General features: G+C 39.0%; 1 protein-coding gene across 1 annotated transcript in view; it reads left to right on the forward strand.

Moving 5' to 3' along the window:
* Window positions 1–7,026: 7,026 nt before the first annotated feature.
* The window catches only part of LOC133641577 (anoctamin-9), a 55,354-nt gene continuing 40,778 nt past the window's right edge, over window positions 7,027–21,602 (forward strand). The window contains exons 1-4 of the mRNA XM_062035392.1: window positions 7,027–7,426; window positions 16,551–16,625; window positions 20,190–20,312; window positions 20,405–20,541. Of these exons, the coding sequence (XP_061891376.1) occupies window positions 7,406–7,426; window positions 16,551–16,625; window positions 20,190–20,312; window positions 20,405–20,541 (356 nt within the window). The 5' untranslated portion in view covers window positions 7,027–7,405. The remainder of the gene's footprint in view (window positions 7,427–16,550; window positions 16,626–20,189; window positions 20,313–20,404; window positions 20,542–21,602) is intronic.

Here is a 21,602-nt window from a genome sequence, read left to right on the forward strand (position 1 = left end):
GATTAGGAGTGACAGATTGTTTGGTAAACGTATAGCATGTTCTATATGTTATAGTTATTTGAATGACTCTTACCATAATATGTTACGTTAACATACCAGGCACGTTCTCAGTTGGTTATTTATGCGTCATATAACGTACACTTATTCAGCCTGTTGTTCACTATTCTTTATTTATTTTAAATTGCCTTTCAAATGTCTATTCTTGGTGTTGGGTTTTATCAAACAAATTTCCCCCCAAAATGCGACTTATACTCCAGTGCGACTTATACTCCGAAAAATACGGTATCTTGTCTTTGCAGTCTATTCAATTGAATATAAATTGAAACAGATTTGCAAATCATTGTATTCTGTTTTTGTTTACGATTTACACAACGTGCCAACTTCACTGGTTTTGGGTTTTGTAGTTTTAGTTAGCTGTAGTTAGATAAAGCTCAGTGTCACACTACCCAGAAACGTGGTTTCCTGGACAAAGCAGTGACATAGTTAGGCTCCATGTGAGCTTATATGACTAGTTTAAAGTATTTCACTTTTTTTAATGCAGCAATATTTGGACTCTTTTAACCATCATCTTCCCACTCTGCATCCCATCCCCCCATTCAGAGAAGCCTCTCCCTCCAACCTTCCCCTTTCCTAACGTCACTCGTGTGTTTTCTTCTGGTTTAAATTTAGTTTCAGGGCCTTCTTGTCGCCCCTTAATGTGGCTTCCACAGTATGTACTTTTGTAATTATGCTGGCCGTCTGTGATGGGTGTGTCAGCATACATAGAAACACAGCCACTCATTTTCCTCACCACTTTTTCTTTAGTCTCATATTGTCCATTCTCAACATATGGGTCTTCTTGGGTGTGCACTGCCAGAATTTAATAGCTGTAAGTAATAACAAGGCAAGCAAGACCACCTGTTTGAAGGAGGAGTATCAATTATAGTGCATGCATTTTAATATAAACGTTTGTAGTACAAATAGGACAGAGCAAAAATTCACAATCATGATCAAGTGTTATGCAATGCGAGTTTGTTTGTTTGGTTCAAATATTTTTAAAGCAACTGAGAATGTCATGGCTCCCCTGCTATATCGTGTTTTCCTGTTATGCAGTTATTTTGGGGCTTTACCCATATCCATGCAAGCGAGGAGAGACAATTGGAACTTCACACGCAGAGACGTTCCAGCTTAGATTCGAGGGGCCATCTTAAAGTAGGCTGGTTTTGTCAGTGCGGCGACTTTAAAGGCAGGTGAGGCACTGTGGATTTTTCTTTTTTTTATTCTCTCATCATTCTTAATACAGGCTGCTCATTAAGATGACAACAAGAAAATGAAGATAGTCATTTACTTTCATAAAAATGTTGTTACCAAATATTTGTTAGTCTCATTTATTTGCGTTGATAAAATAAAACAATAAAAACATTCGGAATCTTTCTTACCTTCTGCTGTATGAAGATGTGAAGTACATGCACCATAGCTGATTTGCAATCAAGTGACTTAGAGGCACTTGCAGGTTTCAGGTGGTGGTCTGGACTCTCTAGAACAGTGGTCCCCAAACTATGGCCCGCGGGCCGGAAACAGCCCGCCAGGGACCAAAATCCGGCCCGCGGGAAGTCCCAAGTTAAAAAAAATTATTAATATTATTTTTTATTTTTTATTTTTATATTATTTTTTAAAATCTGTCCTTTCTAATCCATTTTCTACCGCTTGTTACTCTTGCGGTCTCCTAGCCACTCAGGCAAATCATATTGTCTAAAAATGCACTTTCCCATCGATAACGTGCGAGCGCGTGGCAAGTGCGCGGTCATTCAGTCAATTAGTACGCTAGGAATATATATATACTGTATCTATATATATATATATATATATATATATATATATATATATATATATATATATATATATATATATATATATATATATATATATATAGATACAGGTATATATATCTATATATATATATATATATATAGATACAGGTATATATATATATGTATATAGATACAGTATATATATACAGCCCGGCCCCCGACCAAATGTCTTTGATCCAATGCGGCCCTCGGGTCAAAAAGTTTGGGGACCCCTGCTCTAGAGTCCCATTAGGCTATTAAGTTAAAGTTAAAGTACCAATGATTGTCTCACACACACACTAGGTGTGGCGAAATTATTCTCTGCATTTGACCCATCACCCTTGATCACCCCCTGGGAGGTGAGGGGAGCAGTGAGCAGCAGCGGTGGCCACGCCCGGGAATCATTTTTGGTGATTTAACCCCCAATTCCAACCCTTGATGCTGAGTGCCAAGCAGGGAGGTAATGGGTCCCATTTTTATAGTTGTTGGTATGACTCGGCCGGGGTTTGAACTCACAACCTACCGATTTGACGGCGGACACTCTAACCGCTAGGCCACTGAGTCATAACAATTATACGAGAAAATATTGCAATATTACAGAAGCAGAAAGAATATGAGAAATTGTTCCCAATTTTATTAGAAAAAAGTCGACACATGAGAAAAATATTTTAAACTAAAAAAACCCTGCTCTAGAGTCCCATTAGGCTATTGTTTATTTACCTGCATTAATGCAAATTTGGGCATATATATTGGGATGAATTGATCAAAGTCAATCAATCAAAGTTTATGTATATATCCCTAAATCACGAGTGTCTCAAAGGGCTGCATAAGCCACAACGACATCCTCGGCTCTGATCCCACATCAGGCCAAGAAAAAACTCAACCCAATGGGATACAATGAGAAACCTTGGAGGGGACCGCAATTCAGACCCCCTCAGGCCACGACAAAGGTGTCATTTAACTAGTTGTAAGTCAATGTATCTTCCCGAAAGTTATGAACATATTTCATGAAGGTTGAAAAGTTACCTAGTGATGCTTTAAGTGTTAAGTACAATTCATGTCTGCAGTTGTTTTTATGCTGTGAAGTTCATCATTTGTCTCATTATTTAGCTGTATGTATTCCTATTGTTCAGCATGAATCTTTGCTCGCGATATCAAGATTCAGTATATGCTGTTCAGCTTACGAAATGTATTCATCTGGCTTATTAATACTATCAAGGATATTTTCTTGAAGCTAACGAATAGCACCAAACACGCTATAATGTGGTAATCTGTATCGAATAAAGCAATTTGCTTTCCTGCACAACAACAACTAAGCTTTTAGTTTCTGTTATGAAAATGGAAAATGAAAATACGATGGATGGGACCAACAATTACAATATTCATTATTAGGACTTAACATGTATAAGAGTATAAAGGGCATGGCTTATTGGCTGGTCCGATGGTCACAATGTCGCCAAAATAATGTTTGCAGAGATATTTTTAAACCATGAATTCTAGATTGTACATTGTTGAATGTCAGTGTGACATTATTCTTGATAATCGGATTATAAATAAAGAAAAGAGACGGTGTAGGCTTTCTTGAAGCTAACGAATAGCACCAAACACCCTATAATGTGGTAATCTGTATCGAATAAAGCAATTTGCTTTCCTGCACAACAACAACTAAGCTTTTAGTTTCTGTTATTAAAATGGAAAAGGAAAATACAATGAATGGGACCAACAATTACAATATTCATTATTAGGACTTAACATGACTTTAGTTTATTTGCACAGGCAGGCCTTTGTAGATATATTTTGGCATAGCAACCACAAAAGAACACAAACCAAAACGATCTCTTGTCCTTTCTTTCCGTTTCCTTTTGCTCTCAAACACTACTGATATAGTAGAGAATAAACTCGATTGCATTGCAGATTTTTTTTTAAACAAATCAAATGTTCAAACAAATATTTTACAAAGTGATCGCTGCAGACACAAGCATGGTCTGATCGTATTCCACAAGATGATGAAAGTGATTGTTTTATGGGCCATTTCGACACACTTTTGTTTTTTTCCCTGACGTTATTAACTTTATTAACCACTTCTTTCGGGACCCTATGAAAGCTCTTTCCTATCTCTATATTTGAATGACTGGAACACCCAAGAACAGACCAGCAATACAGCCTTTTCTGTTCAAACTCTACACTCACTCTCACTTGTTTAATGCTACGCTTAAGCCGGTTGACCATCGAGTGAATCAAGCCGCGACGTGATGTCTTATGGAACCCAGCTTTTCTTTTTGAAAATGTACTTTGGTATGATCACCTTTGTTTTGTCTGAAAGTCCAGTTTGGAGAAGTATTTGATCTTGGATATATACTCCTCGATATTAGCAGCGACATTCATTCATTCAATCATTCATTCAGCAGACGATTAAAACATTGTTCTTGCATTTGAAAAACAAAATAACATAAACGCTGGCTTTCTCACTGATAAAACAGGATAGCAACATGTATCTGCTAGCTCACTATCGCCCCCACATTGTGGGGTCAGAGTAATACAAGAGGCTTTGGCCTACAGAGCCTACACCGTCTCTTTTCTTTATTTGTAATCCGATTATCAAGAATAATGTCACACGCAATTTTATAAGAAAAGCTTAAAAATTTGGCAATTTTATGAAAAGTGTCATAATTTTACTCAACAAAAGTCAACATTTTATAAGAATATTATAATAATAATCTGAATTTTACTTGGCAAAATGATGACAAAAGTCATAATTTTACTCAAAAAATTTCACTATTTTACAAGAACAACAAAAAAATTGGCAGTATTGTGATAAAAGTCAGAATTTTTTATTACAAATGTCACCATTTTGCATTAAAAAGTAATCATTTTACATTAAAAAGTAACAATTTTACAAGAAAATATTGCAATATTACAGAAGCAGAAAGAATATGAGAAATTGTTCCCAATTGTATTAGAAAAAAGTCGACACATGAGAAAAATACTTTTAGTTAATTTTTTTTGTTTTTTTGTTTTTTTGTAATTGTTTTTTAATCTTCATTATTTACTTCACGTTATTACAGTATGTCTCTATATACATATTTAATTTTATTTGTTTTATTAACTTTGGCCAAGCGGAGCGCATTTCAATTTCTTACACACACTTGTTATTTCATATGTTGGCCAGAGGGGGAGCACTTCAAATTTTTACACACACTTGTTATTTCATATGTTGACCAGAGGGGGAGCACATTTAAAATATACACACAGTCAATTTGAAAAATCCCTCCTTTTTGGGACCATCCTAATTTTGATAGATTTCACCACCAGGGGTGCAAATGATTTATGTCCTAACTTGTTCACTGGTTCTCATATGGAAGGTACTTTTCCTTGTTGATGTCTCAAGAAGGGTAGAAATACAAGAACACAAACACACACACACACACACACACACACACACACACACACACACACACACACACACACACACACACACACACAAGAACGAACGAGACCCAGAAGCCTTATTTTTACATCAGTAAATGTAAAAACAAATCTTATATTTGTGACAGTGTGGTATTTGCCTGTGTGAATGTGCTACAAAGCCTCAGTTATGTAAATCACAAGTTTTGGTAGCAAGGTTAAAATGTCAATACAAGGATCTGCCAATGTGTTAACAGCAGTGGTGTCCAACTCATTTGAGCTCAGGGGCTGCATGGAGGAAAATCTATTCCCAAGTGGGCCGGAATGGTAAAATTATGGCATGATAACTTTAAAAAAAAAAAAAAACTCCACGTTGTTTTACTTTGGCCAAAAATAGAACAAGCACATTCTGAAAACGTACAAATCACAAATAATCCTTCAAGTTTGTGGAAAATTCTGAGGAAATTGGTGCAGCTTCAAAAACACAATGAGCTTAAACTTTGTCTCAGTGTATCTACAAAGCCAGGGTTAAACTTTAAGTCACACTCTTTCTGGGATTGAACAAAAAACACAACATATAAACTCTTCGAGGTATCAAACACCTCCTTTGTCATGTCTGCGTATCAATCCAGTGCTAACTCAAGAAACCGTAAGAAACGGAGGTAAATACTATTCTAAAGGCTTAAGTTCACCTTTTTCGTATTTGACAGAGACATTTTGGGGAAATAAGGGTGCCAAATGACGATGTGTTCGAAGCAGAAGACATCGAGGAGGAGGAGCCACAGTCACCATTTACTGTGTACCTCTTGCTTGGCCTCGTTTGCTTGCCTAACAGAATTGCTATTGTGACATCGAGTGGACGCATTTAGAACAGCAGTTTCTTTCAATAAAAAAAAAAAGAAGCACATTTTTATACTTGGCAAACTCATCAAGCGGGCCGGATAAAACCTGTTTGCTGGCCTGATCCGGCCCACGGGCCGTACGTTTGACACCCCTGGTTTACAGTGTACCTCCTCTATACAACAGGAGCACTCTACTGTTTTTAAGGATTTTTCTGCAAAAATGTTTGTCTTCCGAGTTTTGAACTGAACTCTGGGGCCGGTATGGTGTCATTCCTTGGCCTGTGGGCTGCCAGTTGAATAGCCCTGGGCTGGAGAAATACCAGGCAGCACGGTGGAAAAGGGGTAAGTGCATGTGCCTCACAATACGAAGGTCCTGAGAAGTCCTGAGTTCAAACCCAGGCTCGAGATCTGTCTGTGTGGAGTTTGCATGTTCTACCCGTGACTGAGTGGGTTTCCTCCGGGTACTCCGGCTTCCTCCCACCGCCAAAGACATGCACCTGGGGATAGGTTGATTGGCAACACTAAATTGGCCCTAGTGTGTGAATGTGAGTGTGAATGTTGTCTGTCTATCTGTGTTGGCCCTGTGATGAGGTGGCGGCTTGTCCAGGATGTACCCCGCCTTCCACCCGAATGCAGCTGAGATAGGCTTCAGCACCTCCCGCGACCCCAAAAAGGGACAAGCGGTAGAAAATGGATGGATGGATGGATAGATACCTTTTAGCATTTCACTTTGGCTTTGGCTTTTCAGCATTCACACACAAGTTCAACCAAAATTGCTTTTTTGTCAATTTGTACTTAATTCAGTGTAGGGTGAATGCATGTTTCTTTATTATTAATCTAATACTTTCATGGTGTTTACAGTTTGCCACATATGTTGAGTGGTTGAGTGAATGTGTCATAATGAGAGAGGCTCTGGTATTTAGTTGTGTTTGCTGCCACCTAGCGGCCGATGTGAGTCACTCCTCATCAATTGACAAGGAAAAGGCGGCACTAAATATGGTTCCATCGCACCTGAGAGGACCTCATCGACATCAGCTCTCCCTTTGAGGGGCTAACCCGCCGCACTGCTTGTTTTTAACGCTGTTTACGGACTTGTAGAGACGCCACAACAGTGACGGACTGTGACGGCAGCAATAGGTAGAATAGCCCTACATTCTTTGGGTAAACAACGTCGTCTTCGTTCCAAGGAAGACTACGGAAGTTATCTGCCCGAAGACAGGAAATCACCGCAGGCTCGAGAAGACGTGGAATCTGCTTCTTCTTTTTTTTACGTTTTGTATTTAAATTGTTTACACTAAATCGGATTGGCTTTCCAGTGCTGCTTTAATCATGCCTGGCCACAGGAGACAGGTAAGTAAATGTGTTCATTCGCAAATTCCTATCATATGTATAGCATTAGCAAAGTATGAAAGTATGGTGTTGCGTTCACGGACAGGCCTGTAGCTTTTAGTACAAACAACATGACACTCAATAACACCACACAATGTCCACATGGCCATCAAGTATTAACTGACACAAAATTAGGTACAGTACCCCTTTACAGTCCAATGAGATCAAATACAAAAGCTGTATTTAAAACGTTGTCTCTAAATAATAACAATGTTCAGTTTTTGTGTATATATATATATATATATATATATATATATATATATATATATATATATATATATATATATATATATATATATATATATATATATATATATAATTTTGACATAAAGTTAATTGTATAAAACCAGCACGTTTTTTCTAGATTGGAAATGACTCAGGTGTCATAATAATAAAACGATGTACAAGAGACATTGTGGTAAAAAAAAAAAAGAAAAAGTTTGCCATCGTTTATTTACATTTGAAGAAAAAGTGGCATGTCCAAAATTATTCATACCCTTTTCAATAATCAAAAGAGCCATCTTTTGGCTTACGGAAGCCGTATTTAAAATGTTGTCTCTGAATAACAATAACAATGTTCAGTTTTGATTGACACTCTCAGTATGTGGGTGTAGTTTGCAGTGGTGCATCATTCTCACGGCGGTTTTGTAATGCTTTGTTTACCCTATGTATAGCTACATGTAATGTTCACGGATCATATTGTCAAACTAGTCCTTTGACGGTGTCAATCAAAACGAATCAATATAATAGATGCTTAGTAGACATTACAGAGATTAGATGCAGAGTAATTTGGATTACTTGTACTAATATGGAATATTTTTCCTTCACTATGATATATAGCAAAGAGCAAATTAAAAGAAAACCAGTTTAATTTAAGATTACTTTATTTTTATTTTTTTTGCTTATGTGGTACATAGACAGTATCATGAACTATTGAAGGATGCCCATTGGGATATGATATGGTCGTTCACAACAATGCATTTCTATTTATTAGTTAAAGTTGAAGTACAACTTCAACACACGCTAGGTGTAGTGAAATTACCCTCTGCATTTGACCAATCCCCTTGATCACCCCCTGGGAGGTGAGGGGAGCAGTGAGCAGCAACAGTGGCCGCGCTCAGGAATCATTTTGGTGATTTTACCCCCAATTCCAATCCTTGATGCTGAGTGCCAAGCAGGGAGGTAACTGGTCCCATTTTTATAGTCTTTGGTATGACTCGGCCGGGGTTTGAACTCACGATCTTCCAGTCTCAGGGCAGACACTCTGACCACAAGGCCACTGTGCAGGTTAGGGGTGTAAAGATTCCTTTTAACAACGACCCGATTCCGAATTTGTGGTTGCCGATATGGTTCAGGGAAGATATGATTCTTTAGAACGATACGATCCAAACCAATTTTGAGTTGAAATCGATTCAGTAACTTTTTTGCCAAAAAAATCAACCAATGTGACTGAAACAAATATTGGATACAAGACACTGTTGGTGAAGTTTCCTATATTCCTGTTATTTCTTGTAAGCGAATTAGGTATAAGTGAATTATGGATATAAACAAGCAAGTAAACAACAATTAATGGGCAATACCTTCACATCTTATTTGAATAAAGTGCAACCAACACTTTAGGTTGAATCAACCAGAGGAAATACTTCCTGCTCACATTTTCAATATTCAAGAAATGTTCAATAAAAGTACAGTAACCAACATTTTAACAGTATAATTATCTGCTACGTTTGCTGTTGTTATTCCAACATAATATACTACAATATCAGTTTCAAAAATAAGAATACAACCAAAATCTATTCAGGTTGAATCAACAGTAGGTTTACCTGCTACATTTAATGTTGTTTTTTGACATATAAATAATACAAATACTATACAAAATGAAATTAGTATAAAAAATTAAGTGGTGCAATCAAATCTCTTCAGATTAAATGAGCAGTGGTTTGACCTGCTACTACTCTCATTTTAATAAATAGCTACGATAGCAGAGAATGTCACAACAAACGCAAACGTCACAAAAAAACATGAAGCCACAACACGAACAACTTCCAGCTATAGCATGATTGCAAAAACCCGCAACAAATACAAACGCCACAGCACAATAACATAAAATCATGACACAACAACTATAAGCCAAAACACAACAATATAAAAACCGAACGCAAGTGACAGCGGACAAGTTTCGTCGACTCACGGACATCCTGAGGCGGAGAGTTGAAAACGGTGTAATGAACAAAGTTGGAATAGTAAGAAAAGTGTTACTTTTTCAGTAATAAATAACTTTTTCAATACTACTGATATACTATGTTCATTACACTGTTTTTAACCTTCCACCTCGGGAAGTTGCTGTGTCCCTGGAACTTGCTCTGCTCACTATTCTGATTTGTCCGTCGTGTCCTTTGTGGCTTAAAGTTGTTTTTTTGATTGATTGATTGAAACTTTTATTAGTAGATTGCACAGTACAGTACATATTCCGTACAATTGACCACTAAATGGTAACACCCAAATAAGTGTTTCAACTTGTTTAAGTCGGGGTACACGTTAATCAATTCATGTTACGATTTTCTATTATTGTGATGTGGCTTTTACAATCGTGCTGTAGCTGAAAGTTGTTGTGTTGTGGTTTAATGATAGTCTTGCGGCATTTGCATTTGTTGTGACCTTTCTCGGCCACCGTAGCTATCCACCATTCTTGTTTTGTAGACTGATGGAGATAACCGCATAGACTTGAATAACATTGAACGGCCTCAGTGTTAGACTTCATTTAAAGTCCACCGTGCTAAAATCCAATGTTTTCCTTTTTCTAGTATCGATAAAATTGATCGATTGCTTTTTACAACGATATTGGATTGATACCTATCTTCCAGAAGGCAAACTTGCCAAGCACAGATCAATGTAGTTAAATCTAAGTAATATAAATCGATACACAGATTAATCATTACACCCCTGCTAGTTATCTGTTTCAAGTTTTATTACAGCTCTTATATTTGATCTTATTAGACTGAATACACTACCTGAGTTTATGTAAACATATCTTGACAGGAGTGAGTACATCCCTCAAATTCCAGCAACCATTTTGTTATACCTTCTCAGGCAACAATACTATAAACTGAAACTTGGATTTACTTTGGAGTACTCAATGTACAACAAAGTCAAGTCGGCCATTATTGTCTAAATAGCTGCCAGCACAAGTGAGTACAGCTCTCAGTCAACATGTCCATGTTTCCCTTGTGGATCATTAAAGTTTGTCTAATTCTAAGTCTATTGTGTCTTGCGCTTGTCCGTCCTCCTTCCGCTTGAGGATGCCTCACAGGTGCTCAATTAGTTATAGATATTGATGGGTAAATGATGCCCTAGTGAGTGTATGACACACTCACTACCGGAATCGACACTGGACCTTCACTGTGTTAGTGTTAAATGTCATCCGCCATCTGCTGGATTTTAAAAAAAAGTAGGGATGATACTCAAAACCGGTTTTCCCGGTTGTTCGATAAGAAAAGAACCGAGTCCTCGGACTCGAATCCCTTTTTGAGAACCGGTACCCGTTATCGAGACCACTATAGTAAAGAAAAAGAGTTGGTTCTTTATTCGAATCCCTGGGAACGAAACGAGTCCTGACCAGAAATGCTCCGTGTGACATCACAAGAAATGACGTCACGTAGCTCAGTCATTAGGCGCAAATAGCAAAAGCAGGGAAAAAATGGACTGTAAAAAGCGCTCCAAGGTGTAATAAAGTTCAAAACAAAAGGTATAATCCAATGAATAACTTTACAGAGAGATTTGAGCAGGGTACAAACACATGACGAACACTTTTACGACCAACCGGAAACATAGCAACCAGGCTAGCAATGCACCTCCTTTACGGCAGCTGTCACAACCTTCTTAAAGCAACCGCAGCACATACATATATATACAACATCTCCCTTTTTTAACTTTTGTTTTTCTTTCCTTGTAAACAAAACAAAATCACACTGTATATGTGTTGTCTGTCTAATTATAAATAATGCAGACGAGGCGTGTTGGCTGACTTCTTGACGTTTACTTTCACAGCGTGCTCATAACCTCATTCTTAGCTGCCGGGTGGTGACATGCAACAACACTTTTCGGGGCTACCGCGCATGCTCGTCTCTCCCGTTGCATGCTGGGTAGTGTGGTTGTTATATTCCCTGGCTCATAACATCACATCTTTCCCCATATAAGGAAATATTGTTAACTCAATATAGGGTATTTCTTTTTTTTAGCTTTAACTTTTCATTTTTTAGCATTGTAACCACATTTGCAAACAACTTTTCTCTTCATAGAATTTTCTTTCAATAAAGAAATTAAGTGCAAAAATGTCAAAGCATCATAACAAACAGTTATGTCAAATAGCAGCAGAAGTGCACTTTTTGGAGAGCTGTATTATTTTCAGTTTTGTGCCCAAGGGACTGATTTTATTTAACACTATATTATTATTTATACACCTATAGTGATCACAGAGACAGCTTGTTTTTGTGTTACTGTATATATTTGTTTTTGTAACCCATAATTAAAATTCCCATTGAAAACATGCATACAGTGCAAATACTTTTATTGTGGAGGGTTACTTCCTGCCGCTCGCTTCCTTTTAAGGAAGTGTTGCTCACTTCACCACCCCCTCCCGTACCTGCTGTGGCTGCGGTGCTGTGAGACGCGCTTGAGAAGCAACTCGCAAAATCTTCTCATTCTCACACTTTGCAAACTTCATAATTAGAGCCACCGTGTTCGATTAACTATCGGGCCGGGCATGGTGTGTTGTTTTGCCCTCGATTACTCAGGTCAGGTTTTTTTCCGGGAAGGAATACCCGTTGACCCAAACAACCTGAGCTCCCTATCCACTTTCAAACTCAACTCAACAAATGGCGAGCTAAACAACTACGCGGTAGGACAAGCATTTTTTTCCTCCTCCGTGGCGAACCTTTTGGATTACTTTTGTTTTTTTGAACTGAACTTTTGGACTGACGCGAAAGCGTTTGCATACCTTTTGAACTGAACTGTGAACTGGTTCCGAGAAGGCAGCAGGACTGCATCTTGTATTTTTGTTTTGGGCATTTTTTAAAAATGTTTTCCTATTGTGTCATCTGTGGCATTTATATTCTTGTGTTAATACATTTAATGCAGTCGAAACCAAAATAACTAGTTGTCGTCATCTTTCATACCACAGGCTCCTAGACGAACCATCTTCTGTCACACTGTTTACATTCTTAACCCGCCTAGCCCATGCTAGCGTTACAATTGGCGAGCTAGCCAGGAGCCTGTCAGTATGAACGATTTTTGATACGACCTTTTGCATATATATGTATCTTTTTTTTGTTGAGTTGAAAGATGGATTACTTTGTAGAAAGTGGTATGGACATTGCTCATATGGTCATTGTTAGTGGTGCAACAAACACTGAAGCAGAAAACGAAATTATTGATAATTTAAGCGGGTATGGTGATGTTAAGAAAGCGATTATTGTTTACGATAGTCAAAACCCTTATTACAAAAACCTGGCCGTTGAGTTTGTAGACGTTGCAGCGTTAGAAAAGCTGAAACCGTTTTTGCCATATACGACGCGCACAGCAACCGGTGAAGTTGTTGTTAACTTACTTTTGGTTGAGGGTGCCGCAGCTACAGCAGAGCATCCCCAGTCCCAACACCAATTTGTGGACTATCTCCAAGTTCTGAGACGCCTTTCCCGGGAGAGTGGTCGTCCATTGGAGCATGTTTTAAAAGGAGCTATGGACCAAATTAGCTCTCATCTTGGAGCTCTTGGGGGAGAAGAGGATGAAGGCGATGATGAAGATATGGAGGCGGATGACACCGAGGTCGGAGTGGCTAGCGGTGACGTGCTCCGTGTTCAAGGCCTTTCTAACCCACCGACAGCGCCAAGAATTTCACTGTCTGGTCATGAGCTGACCCCTCCCGAAGTCCAAAGACTTGTAGTCGAGCACATTGTGCGCAGGGATGATGTTAACACTCAGTTACTGTCTCCATTACGGCTGCACACGTTCTCAGGAAAAGTCCCGAAACCCCCTCATGAAGCAGACTATGAAGCCTGGAAAACACAGATGGAGTTGTTAAGTGCTGATCCTAGTCTTGCTCCTTTGCACATAATCAGAGCGCTATTCGATGTTCGTGTGGCCATTCTGCAGATGCAAGTGCCATTGATGATTTGAGAAAGCAAATGGTAAAGCTTCAAGAGCAGATGTCCGCTCTGTTGTCTAGAAAAACACAGAAAACTGACAGAACAGATCACAAACAGAACAAGCAGAAACCAAGAAATAGCAATGCGCCAAAACCTTGGTTTTGTTTCAAATGCGGGCAAGATGGACACATTTCTCCAAACTGTCCAAACAATCCAAACCCCGCTTTAGTGGAGAACAAGAGGAGACCGGTCAAGCTCAAGCAACAATCCGGGGAAAGCCGTAAGCCGTTAAACTGCATGCAGCTTCCTCTGGGGGACAAGTGGGAGCTGCCACCGATCGTTGTCCCCACAGCAGGCACTCAACTTTTCAAGCCTCGATACCAAAAGGCTTGGTTGGCACCAGAAGCACTGGAGTGATCAAAATCCGAGGAGCCAAATTCCATTGCCTCTTTGACACAGGATCTCAGGTCACAACAGTTTCGCACTCGTTTTACAACACCTACCTCGCAGATCATGAAGTAAAACCTTTGAACATGGCATGGTGTGTTGTTTTGCCCTCGATTACTCAGGTCAGGTTTTTTTCCGGGAAGGAATACCCGTTGACCCAAACAACCTGAGCTCCCTATCCACTTTCAAACTCAACTCAACAAATGGCGAGCTAAACAACTACGCGGTAGGACAAGTATTTTTTTCCTCCTCCGTGGCGAACCTTTTGGATTACTTTTGTTTTTTTGAACTGAACTTTTGGACTGACGCGAAAGCGTTTGCATACCTTTTGAACTGAACTGTGAACTGGTTCCGAGAAGGCAGCAGGACTGCATCTTATATTTTTGTTTTGGGCATTTTTTAAAAATGTTTTCCTATTGTGTCATCTGTGGCATTTATATTCTTGTGTTAATACATTTAATGCAGTCGAAACCAAAATAACTAGTTGTCGTCATCTTTCATACCACAGGCTCCTAGACGAACCATCTTCTGTCACACTGTTTACATTCTTAACCCGCCTAGCCCATGCTAGCGTTACATTTTTCTGAAAAATCCCACTTAATATACTTTGGGTAACAACAGTCAATATTTATTTATTTTATTTTATTTTTTTAGGGGGGTAAGAGTCAATATTTATTTATTTATTAGATTTTATTTTTTTCTTATATAATAAAAGTGAGCTTTTGTTAAACCAAATATTGTGTTTTTTCCATATACAACAACCTATCTGGACTCGATAAGAGAATCGATAAGGAATCGGTTCGATAAGAGAATTCGGTAATAGGCTCGAACTCAATAATTTCTTATCAAACATCATCCCTAAAAAAAAGTGACGCAATCAAACCAATTCAGGCAAATTCAAACAATCACTGCAAATTCTGCGCGGCCTCGCAACTTTGTCCAATGCTGCAACATCCCTGCATATTTTGTGCCGATCAAATGTATCCGAACTGCGCTGAAAATGTTTGTTTCTTGTTTAGATTACCCAGGAACATCGTGTATCAATTTATCAGCTCTTTGCTCAAATGGCACAAATGACATCCTGCTGCGTAGCTCAAACATACTTCCTGTTCCTGTCAGGGGCGCTAAGCCTTCCCGGTAATAAACATTTACTCCCTAGTTTACATGTATTTATATATGTATTTAACATTTATTTATCCAGGGTAAAGCAAAGAAGAACCACTTCATTTGCAATTCTGACCTAGCAAAGAGGCAGCATTTACATTTTAGAGGTATTGAAATGTGATGATAATTCCTCATCGTCTCTCATTTACCAACTAGCGAGATAGATCTCTCTCTACAGGTAACAAATATTCATATGCAGGGGTTAATTTTTTTCCAACAAAAATGTATGTTTAAGACTGACAAAAACTCTTCAAGCGTAAAACATACACAGAGAATGTCTGCAACATGTGGACGACAAAACAGACAGCAGATGATACGGAAGACTTTGGCGATGTTTTTTTCTGTAATTTATAATTAATTGTAATTATTATTAAACAAAACAGTAGTTTAACAACAAACTACTATCTGTCTACTTTTAGGTCTGTATGGTATAAAACGAGTAAAACTTCAAGAGAGTATTTTTTACCAAATATTGTTGAAATTGCTTTTAAAGTTCATGTTACAAGAAACACTTAAAACATTGAAATCAAATTCATAAAATCACAAGTTGATTCAATGTAAAATAAGCCGCCCTTTTGCCGCAACTTTCTGAAAAAGCTGCCACTAATTTCAGGCGAAAATCAGGCATTTTAGGCCCCAACCATCACAAAAAAAAATTCTGCAAAATCCTGGAGGGACTGAACAATTTGTTAATAAGTGAGATCCTTACATCAAATCTAACTGTGGCGGTCCAAATGTTGTTTTTGGCGGGCCACCACAAACACAAACAATATTGTCGCTTGAGAAAATATACTGTAAAAAAATGTTTGCGAAAATGAAAAGGGGCGCAATTAATCAGTCAACCGGTGGACAATGTTTTTGGTATTATGTTCAGTATGTTGAATATGATTCTGGTGAATACCATGTTTAGGTACATTATGATTCGACATTATGGTGTCATGTTTTTTGACTTCATGCCCACACTCATGACCTGTGTGTGCGTGTGTGTTTGTGTGTGCGTGTGTGCGTGCAAGTGTGTTTGTGTGTGTGTGTGGACAGTTTGTGAGTGCCACCACATGTCATGCTTCTTAGTCACATTAAATAGATGAACTTAAGCAGTGTTTGTGGTGATTGTGACTCACCACAGACACTGTGGCATTTCTCTCCCACACACGCCCACAACAGAGTTGGACTGGATTCTTGACTAGATAGCAATCTTCCTGTAGATTTGATCTGTATATCAACACATTAACTCAAAATCACCATGTGTCACTCGTACTTTGTGTCATGTTGAAAATGCTAAAATGGCCGCTATCTGTTGCATGACCTCCGTCACTCTTCTCTACCAACAGCCCAGCACAGAGCTACTGGAATTAATGGGAGTCGTGAGAGAGAATGGCAATGATCAGAAGTCACTTCCTCCTGTGGTATGTAAATGATAGGTTTTGTCTCAATATGATATTTGTGGTTTGTTTGGGCAACAAAGTGATATTTAGTCTCATTTAATAGTCATCAACTCTATTACTTAGATATGATTAATTGCAAGGACGAGTTTATCTTTGCCCTTCATGATCAAAGGTGACTGAATCTGGATTGAAGCTGTCAGAGGTATTCATTTAACAACATTGTGGTTGTGTAGAATTGTACTGCATCTTGGTGTTAACATTTTTGGTTGTCTAGAAACTAGGGATGTTCCGATCAGGCTTTTATGCTGCTGGTTCCGATACCAATCATCCATGAGTGACATCGGCCGATGCCAATACCAATCACAATGTAATAACACATTTTTCCATTTATTTATGGTAAATGTTATTGACAGTTGATAATTATCAAGACAATATTCAAACTAGTTCCTTAATCTCTTTCTCGTTGTGTAACATGTTCAGCCTTGTCTTCCAGTGATAATGCCACGTGATAATAATACTTAAAGGGGTCATATTATGATTTATTTCTACATTTAAAACACTTCCTTGTGGTCTACATAACATGTAATAGTGGTTATTTGGTCAACATTTTGCATATAATTAGTTTTACAGACGGTTTTAAGCCGATTTTTGATTGTCTCTTCAGAATGTGCTGTTTTGTAGGCGGTCTTATTTAAAGTTAAAGTTAAAGTACCAATGGTTGTCACACACGCTAGGTGTGGTGAAATTTGTCCTCTGCATTTGACCCATCCCATTGGTCACCAACTGGGAGGTGAGGGGAGCAGTGGGCAGCAGCGGTGCATGTGCCCATGTCCTGATCCAGGCCAAGCCCCCTTCGACTGCGTCTCCACCCACTCAGCCATGTTGTAGTTTCTGGCGCTCCTATATTGAGTCTACTGACAAATATAAGTACGCTACTTTTTATTAGAAATGGCAACAGTCTGCCACACTACAAGAGGACAGAGAAAATACGGAACATTTTGACAACAACTATGAACTACAACTGAATAAAAATGGTGGACTCGAGCGAAGCTCTTCGGGTAAATGTCTTCTATATATGGAGACATCCGCTGACGTGACAATCATCTCAAATTCTAAACGGCTCAATTGGAGCAAATTTGGAAGAAGGCAAGATTGTTTTAATAACATCTATCTATATTTAACATTTTCGGAGACTCATGGGGATCTCAAATACACAAAAACTGGTGCCAACTGGTAAGAAAAGTCGGTTTTGCATAATAGGACCCCTTTAAAGGCCTACTGAAATTAAATGTTTTTATTTAAACGGGGATAGCCGATCTATTCTATGTGTCATACTTGATCATTTCGCGATATTGCCATATTTTTGCTGAAAGGATTTAGTATAAGCGGTAGAAAATGGATGGATGGACAACGACGATAAAGATCGCAACTTTTGGTATCTGACAAAAATAAGCCTTGCCCCTACCGGAAGTAGCGTGACAAGATTCAGATAGGGAAGATGCTGTGAGAGGCGGGTGGGACCTGATATTCAGCTGGGAATGACTACAACAGTAAATAAACACAAGACATATATATACTCTATTAGCCACAACACAACCAGGCTTATATTTAATATGCCACAACCTACTCAGTGGCCTAGTGGTTAGAGTGTCCGCCCTGAAATCGGTAGGTTGTGAGTTCAAACCCCGGCCGGGTCATACCAAAGACTATAAAAATGGGACCCATTACCTCCCTGCTTGGCACTCAGCATCAAGGGTTGGAATTGGGGGTTAAATCACCAAAAATGATTCCCGGGCGCGGCTACGCTGCTGCCCACTGCTCCCCTCACCTCCCAGGGGGTGATCAAGGGGATGGGTCAAATGCAGAGGACAAATTTCACCACACCTAGTGTGTGTGTGACAATCATTGGTACTTTAACTTTTAACTTTAACTTAGTCAGTTGAACATTTCCGCAAAGTTCCCTATTGTTTACAGTGATGGCGGCCAGAAGTGAGAGCGATTCGGACCGACAAAACGACGATTTCCCCATTAATTTGAGCGAGGATGAAAGATTTGTGGATGAGGAAAGTGCAAGTGAAGGACTAGTGGGGAGTGGAAGCGATTCAGGTAGGGAAGATGCTGTGAGAGGCGGGTGGGACCTGATATTCAGCTGGGAATGACTACAACAGTAAATAAACACAAGACATATATATACTCTATTAGCCACAACACAACCAGGCTTATATTTAATATGCCACAAATTAATCCCGCATAACAAACACCTAGGTGTTTGTTATGCTAGCTCCTACTTCCTAGCTCCCGTTCATATAACCCGCCAATACAATTCAAACACCTGCACAACACACACAATCACTCAGCCCAAAGGACCGTTCACCTAACCCAAGGTTCATAAAGCTTATGTATTTACCCAAAGTTACGTACGTGACACGCACGTACGGGCAAGCGATCAAATGTTTGGAAGCGCAGCTGCGTACTCACGGTACCACGTCTGCGTCTGTGTATCCAAAACAAAGTAATCCTGGTAAGAGTCTGTGTTGTCCCAGTTCTCTACAGGCGTCTGTGTATCGAAGTCAAAGTCCTCCTGGTAAGAGTCTCTGTTGTCCGAGTTCTTCCATCTTGACTGCATCTTTCGGGAATGTAAACAATGAAACACCGGCTGTGTTGTGTTGCTGACTTCCCTCGCAAAATACTCCGCTTCGCACCGACAGCTTTCTTCTTTGCTGGCTCAGTTTCTTTCTCCGTAATGCAATGAACAAATTGCAACAGATTCACCAACACAGATGTCCAGAATCATGTGGAATTTTGCGATGAAAACTGACGACTTTAAGCTGGCCGCGGTGCTGGACTAAAATGTCCTGTCTAACTCGTGACGTCACATCCGCAGCGTCATCATACCAAGACGTTTTCAGCAGATATTTTGCGGGAAATTTAAAATTGCATTTTAGTAAACTAACCCGGCCGTATTGGCATGTGTTGCAATGTTAAGATTTCATCATTGATATATAAACTATCAGACTGCGTGGTTGGTAGTAGTGGCTTTCAGTAGGCCTTTAAGGTACAAAGAAATGCAGTTTCTTTGCCGTAATGGGGGTGATTATTATTAGCTCAGAGGAGCAGCTCCGCACTGTGTATGGAGACGTGTATTTAGCTGCTAGCTGCTTGTCAGCCAGGGGACTAAAAATAAATACAGTATCAGCCAGAGGATATCAGCGTTTATGATCGGTAATAAAATGCATGGGGATCATATACTTTTTCATGAAAATCGGTCGATACTGATCAGTGGCCGATTGATCGGCACATCCCTGTTAGATACATGAGGAAAAATAATGTGCTTTTAGTTATACAACACTACAAACTGTAACAATAAAAAATACATATAATACTGCACATTATTATTGTTTTTGGATACAGTTTAGTATTGGATCTCATTTAAATGTGTAGGTGTACCTAATGGTGTGACCCAAAGGAAATAAAGTTGTTCAGATTGTTTACATAAAGAAACCAAGTAGTTTGTCTGTATCTACTGTCCTTCAATTAAGTGTTTATATTAAGTGCAATTGATAAATATTTGTTTCTGAGGAACAGGGAACGCCACTGTCGTACGACTACATTTTGGTGGCGAAAACGAGAGAGCCCCATGATCGAGAGGCCGTCAAAAAGCAAAACGAATTCATTGAAGAACTGAAAAAGAAACATTTCAAAGTCAAAGTGAGTGTGGCATTTAACTGACATATCCCTTGAGATAATCACTTGCAAGATTAAACCATTCAGTCATCTTGTCTTTAAATGTTTCCTCATAGAAAATCATAGACGAGGACCTGGTCTTCTTTGGCATGCAAGCTCCTAATGAGATTTTTGAGAAGTACCGATACCTGCTCAAAGTTTCTGACGCCTGTAATTGGAGCTCAGACCAGAACCACGTGCCTCTCAGCACCAGGTAAAACTGTCACTGTAACTGTGTTTGCATGTTGACCAAGCAGTACTGTACTGTAATGTCAACATAAAAGTAATTAACTTATATTTATGTGTGTAAGAATTGATGAGTGTACTTGTACAACACCGCCTACATCAGTCTGTTTTGACAATACACAAAGCCCTGTAAAACAACTTCAAAACCCTCCATCAAAGTTTTGTATACACACTGCAAGTCTATATATAATGTAATAAAAGACACGGTCATAACAATATGTAATATTTACAATATTTACCGCATTTTGGTCATTTTATGCATTGTCGAACCTAATTTTCTCGGCGCATTTATTTCCGTTTCCTTAGCAGCGCACTTCCAACTTCCGTCAACAAATGTGTGTTCCCACTTCCGGAAACAAGCGCGAGTGTGTTTTAATCATGGCGTACTTATTAACAGATAATGAAAACAACTTTTTTTGGACAAATGAGGATTCACAACCTTATCTTTTTGAAGCTGAATATACAGAGGATGAACTACTGTTTATAGAAGAAGAAGAGGCTGAAACGTTGGAGCAGACAGAAACCGAAAGAGTGAAGTCGGCGTGACTTTGACGCTATAAATGTGGAGCTTGGAGGCAAGCTATTTTGACATAAACGGATTGCTTACCCAAAATAAACTGGAAACGTTGCCGACCAGCGGGACTAAACAAACAGCTGTCCATCGAGTGAGTCACTATACTATTGATCATGATACACGCAGCATGTCATGCATGTTAGTACTACTACAGTGCATCGCTGTCAAGCTAGTTGTGTACAAACAAAACATGAAATGTGGGCTAATACTTTACAGATACTGTAATATGATTGTTCACGGTTTTCAGTCAGTACAGATTGGTGTCCTATCGCATTGTGTTGTGCACTACAAACAACGCAATTCGGGTGCTGTCGTAGAAGCTTGCTTATCTCTCGCTGTAGCTTGCTCACGGCTTACCGTAGCATGGCATTGTGTTAGTACGCTGGCAAACCAGTTCCTCAGTGTTCACGCTTACAATAACAATGTCGCTATAGCTTGGTTATTGTACAGGTTAC

This window comes from Entelurus aequoreus, linkage group LG24 (assembly GCF_033978785.1).
Source record: "Entelurus aequoreus isolate RoL-2023_Sb linkage group LG24, RoL_Eaeq_v1.1, whole genome shotgun sequence".
NCBI lineage: Eukaryota > Metazoa > Chordata > Actinopteri > Syngnathiformes > Syngnathidae > Entelurus > Entelurus aequoreus.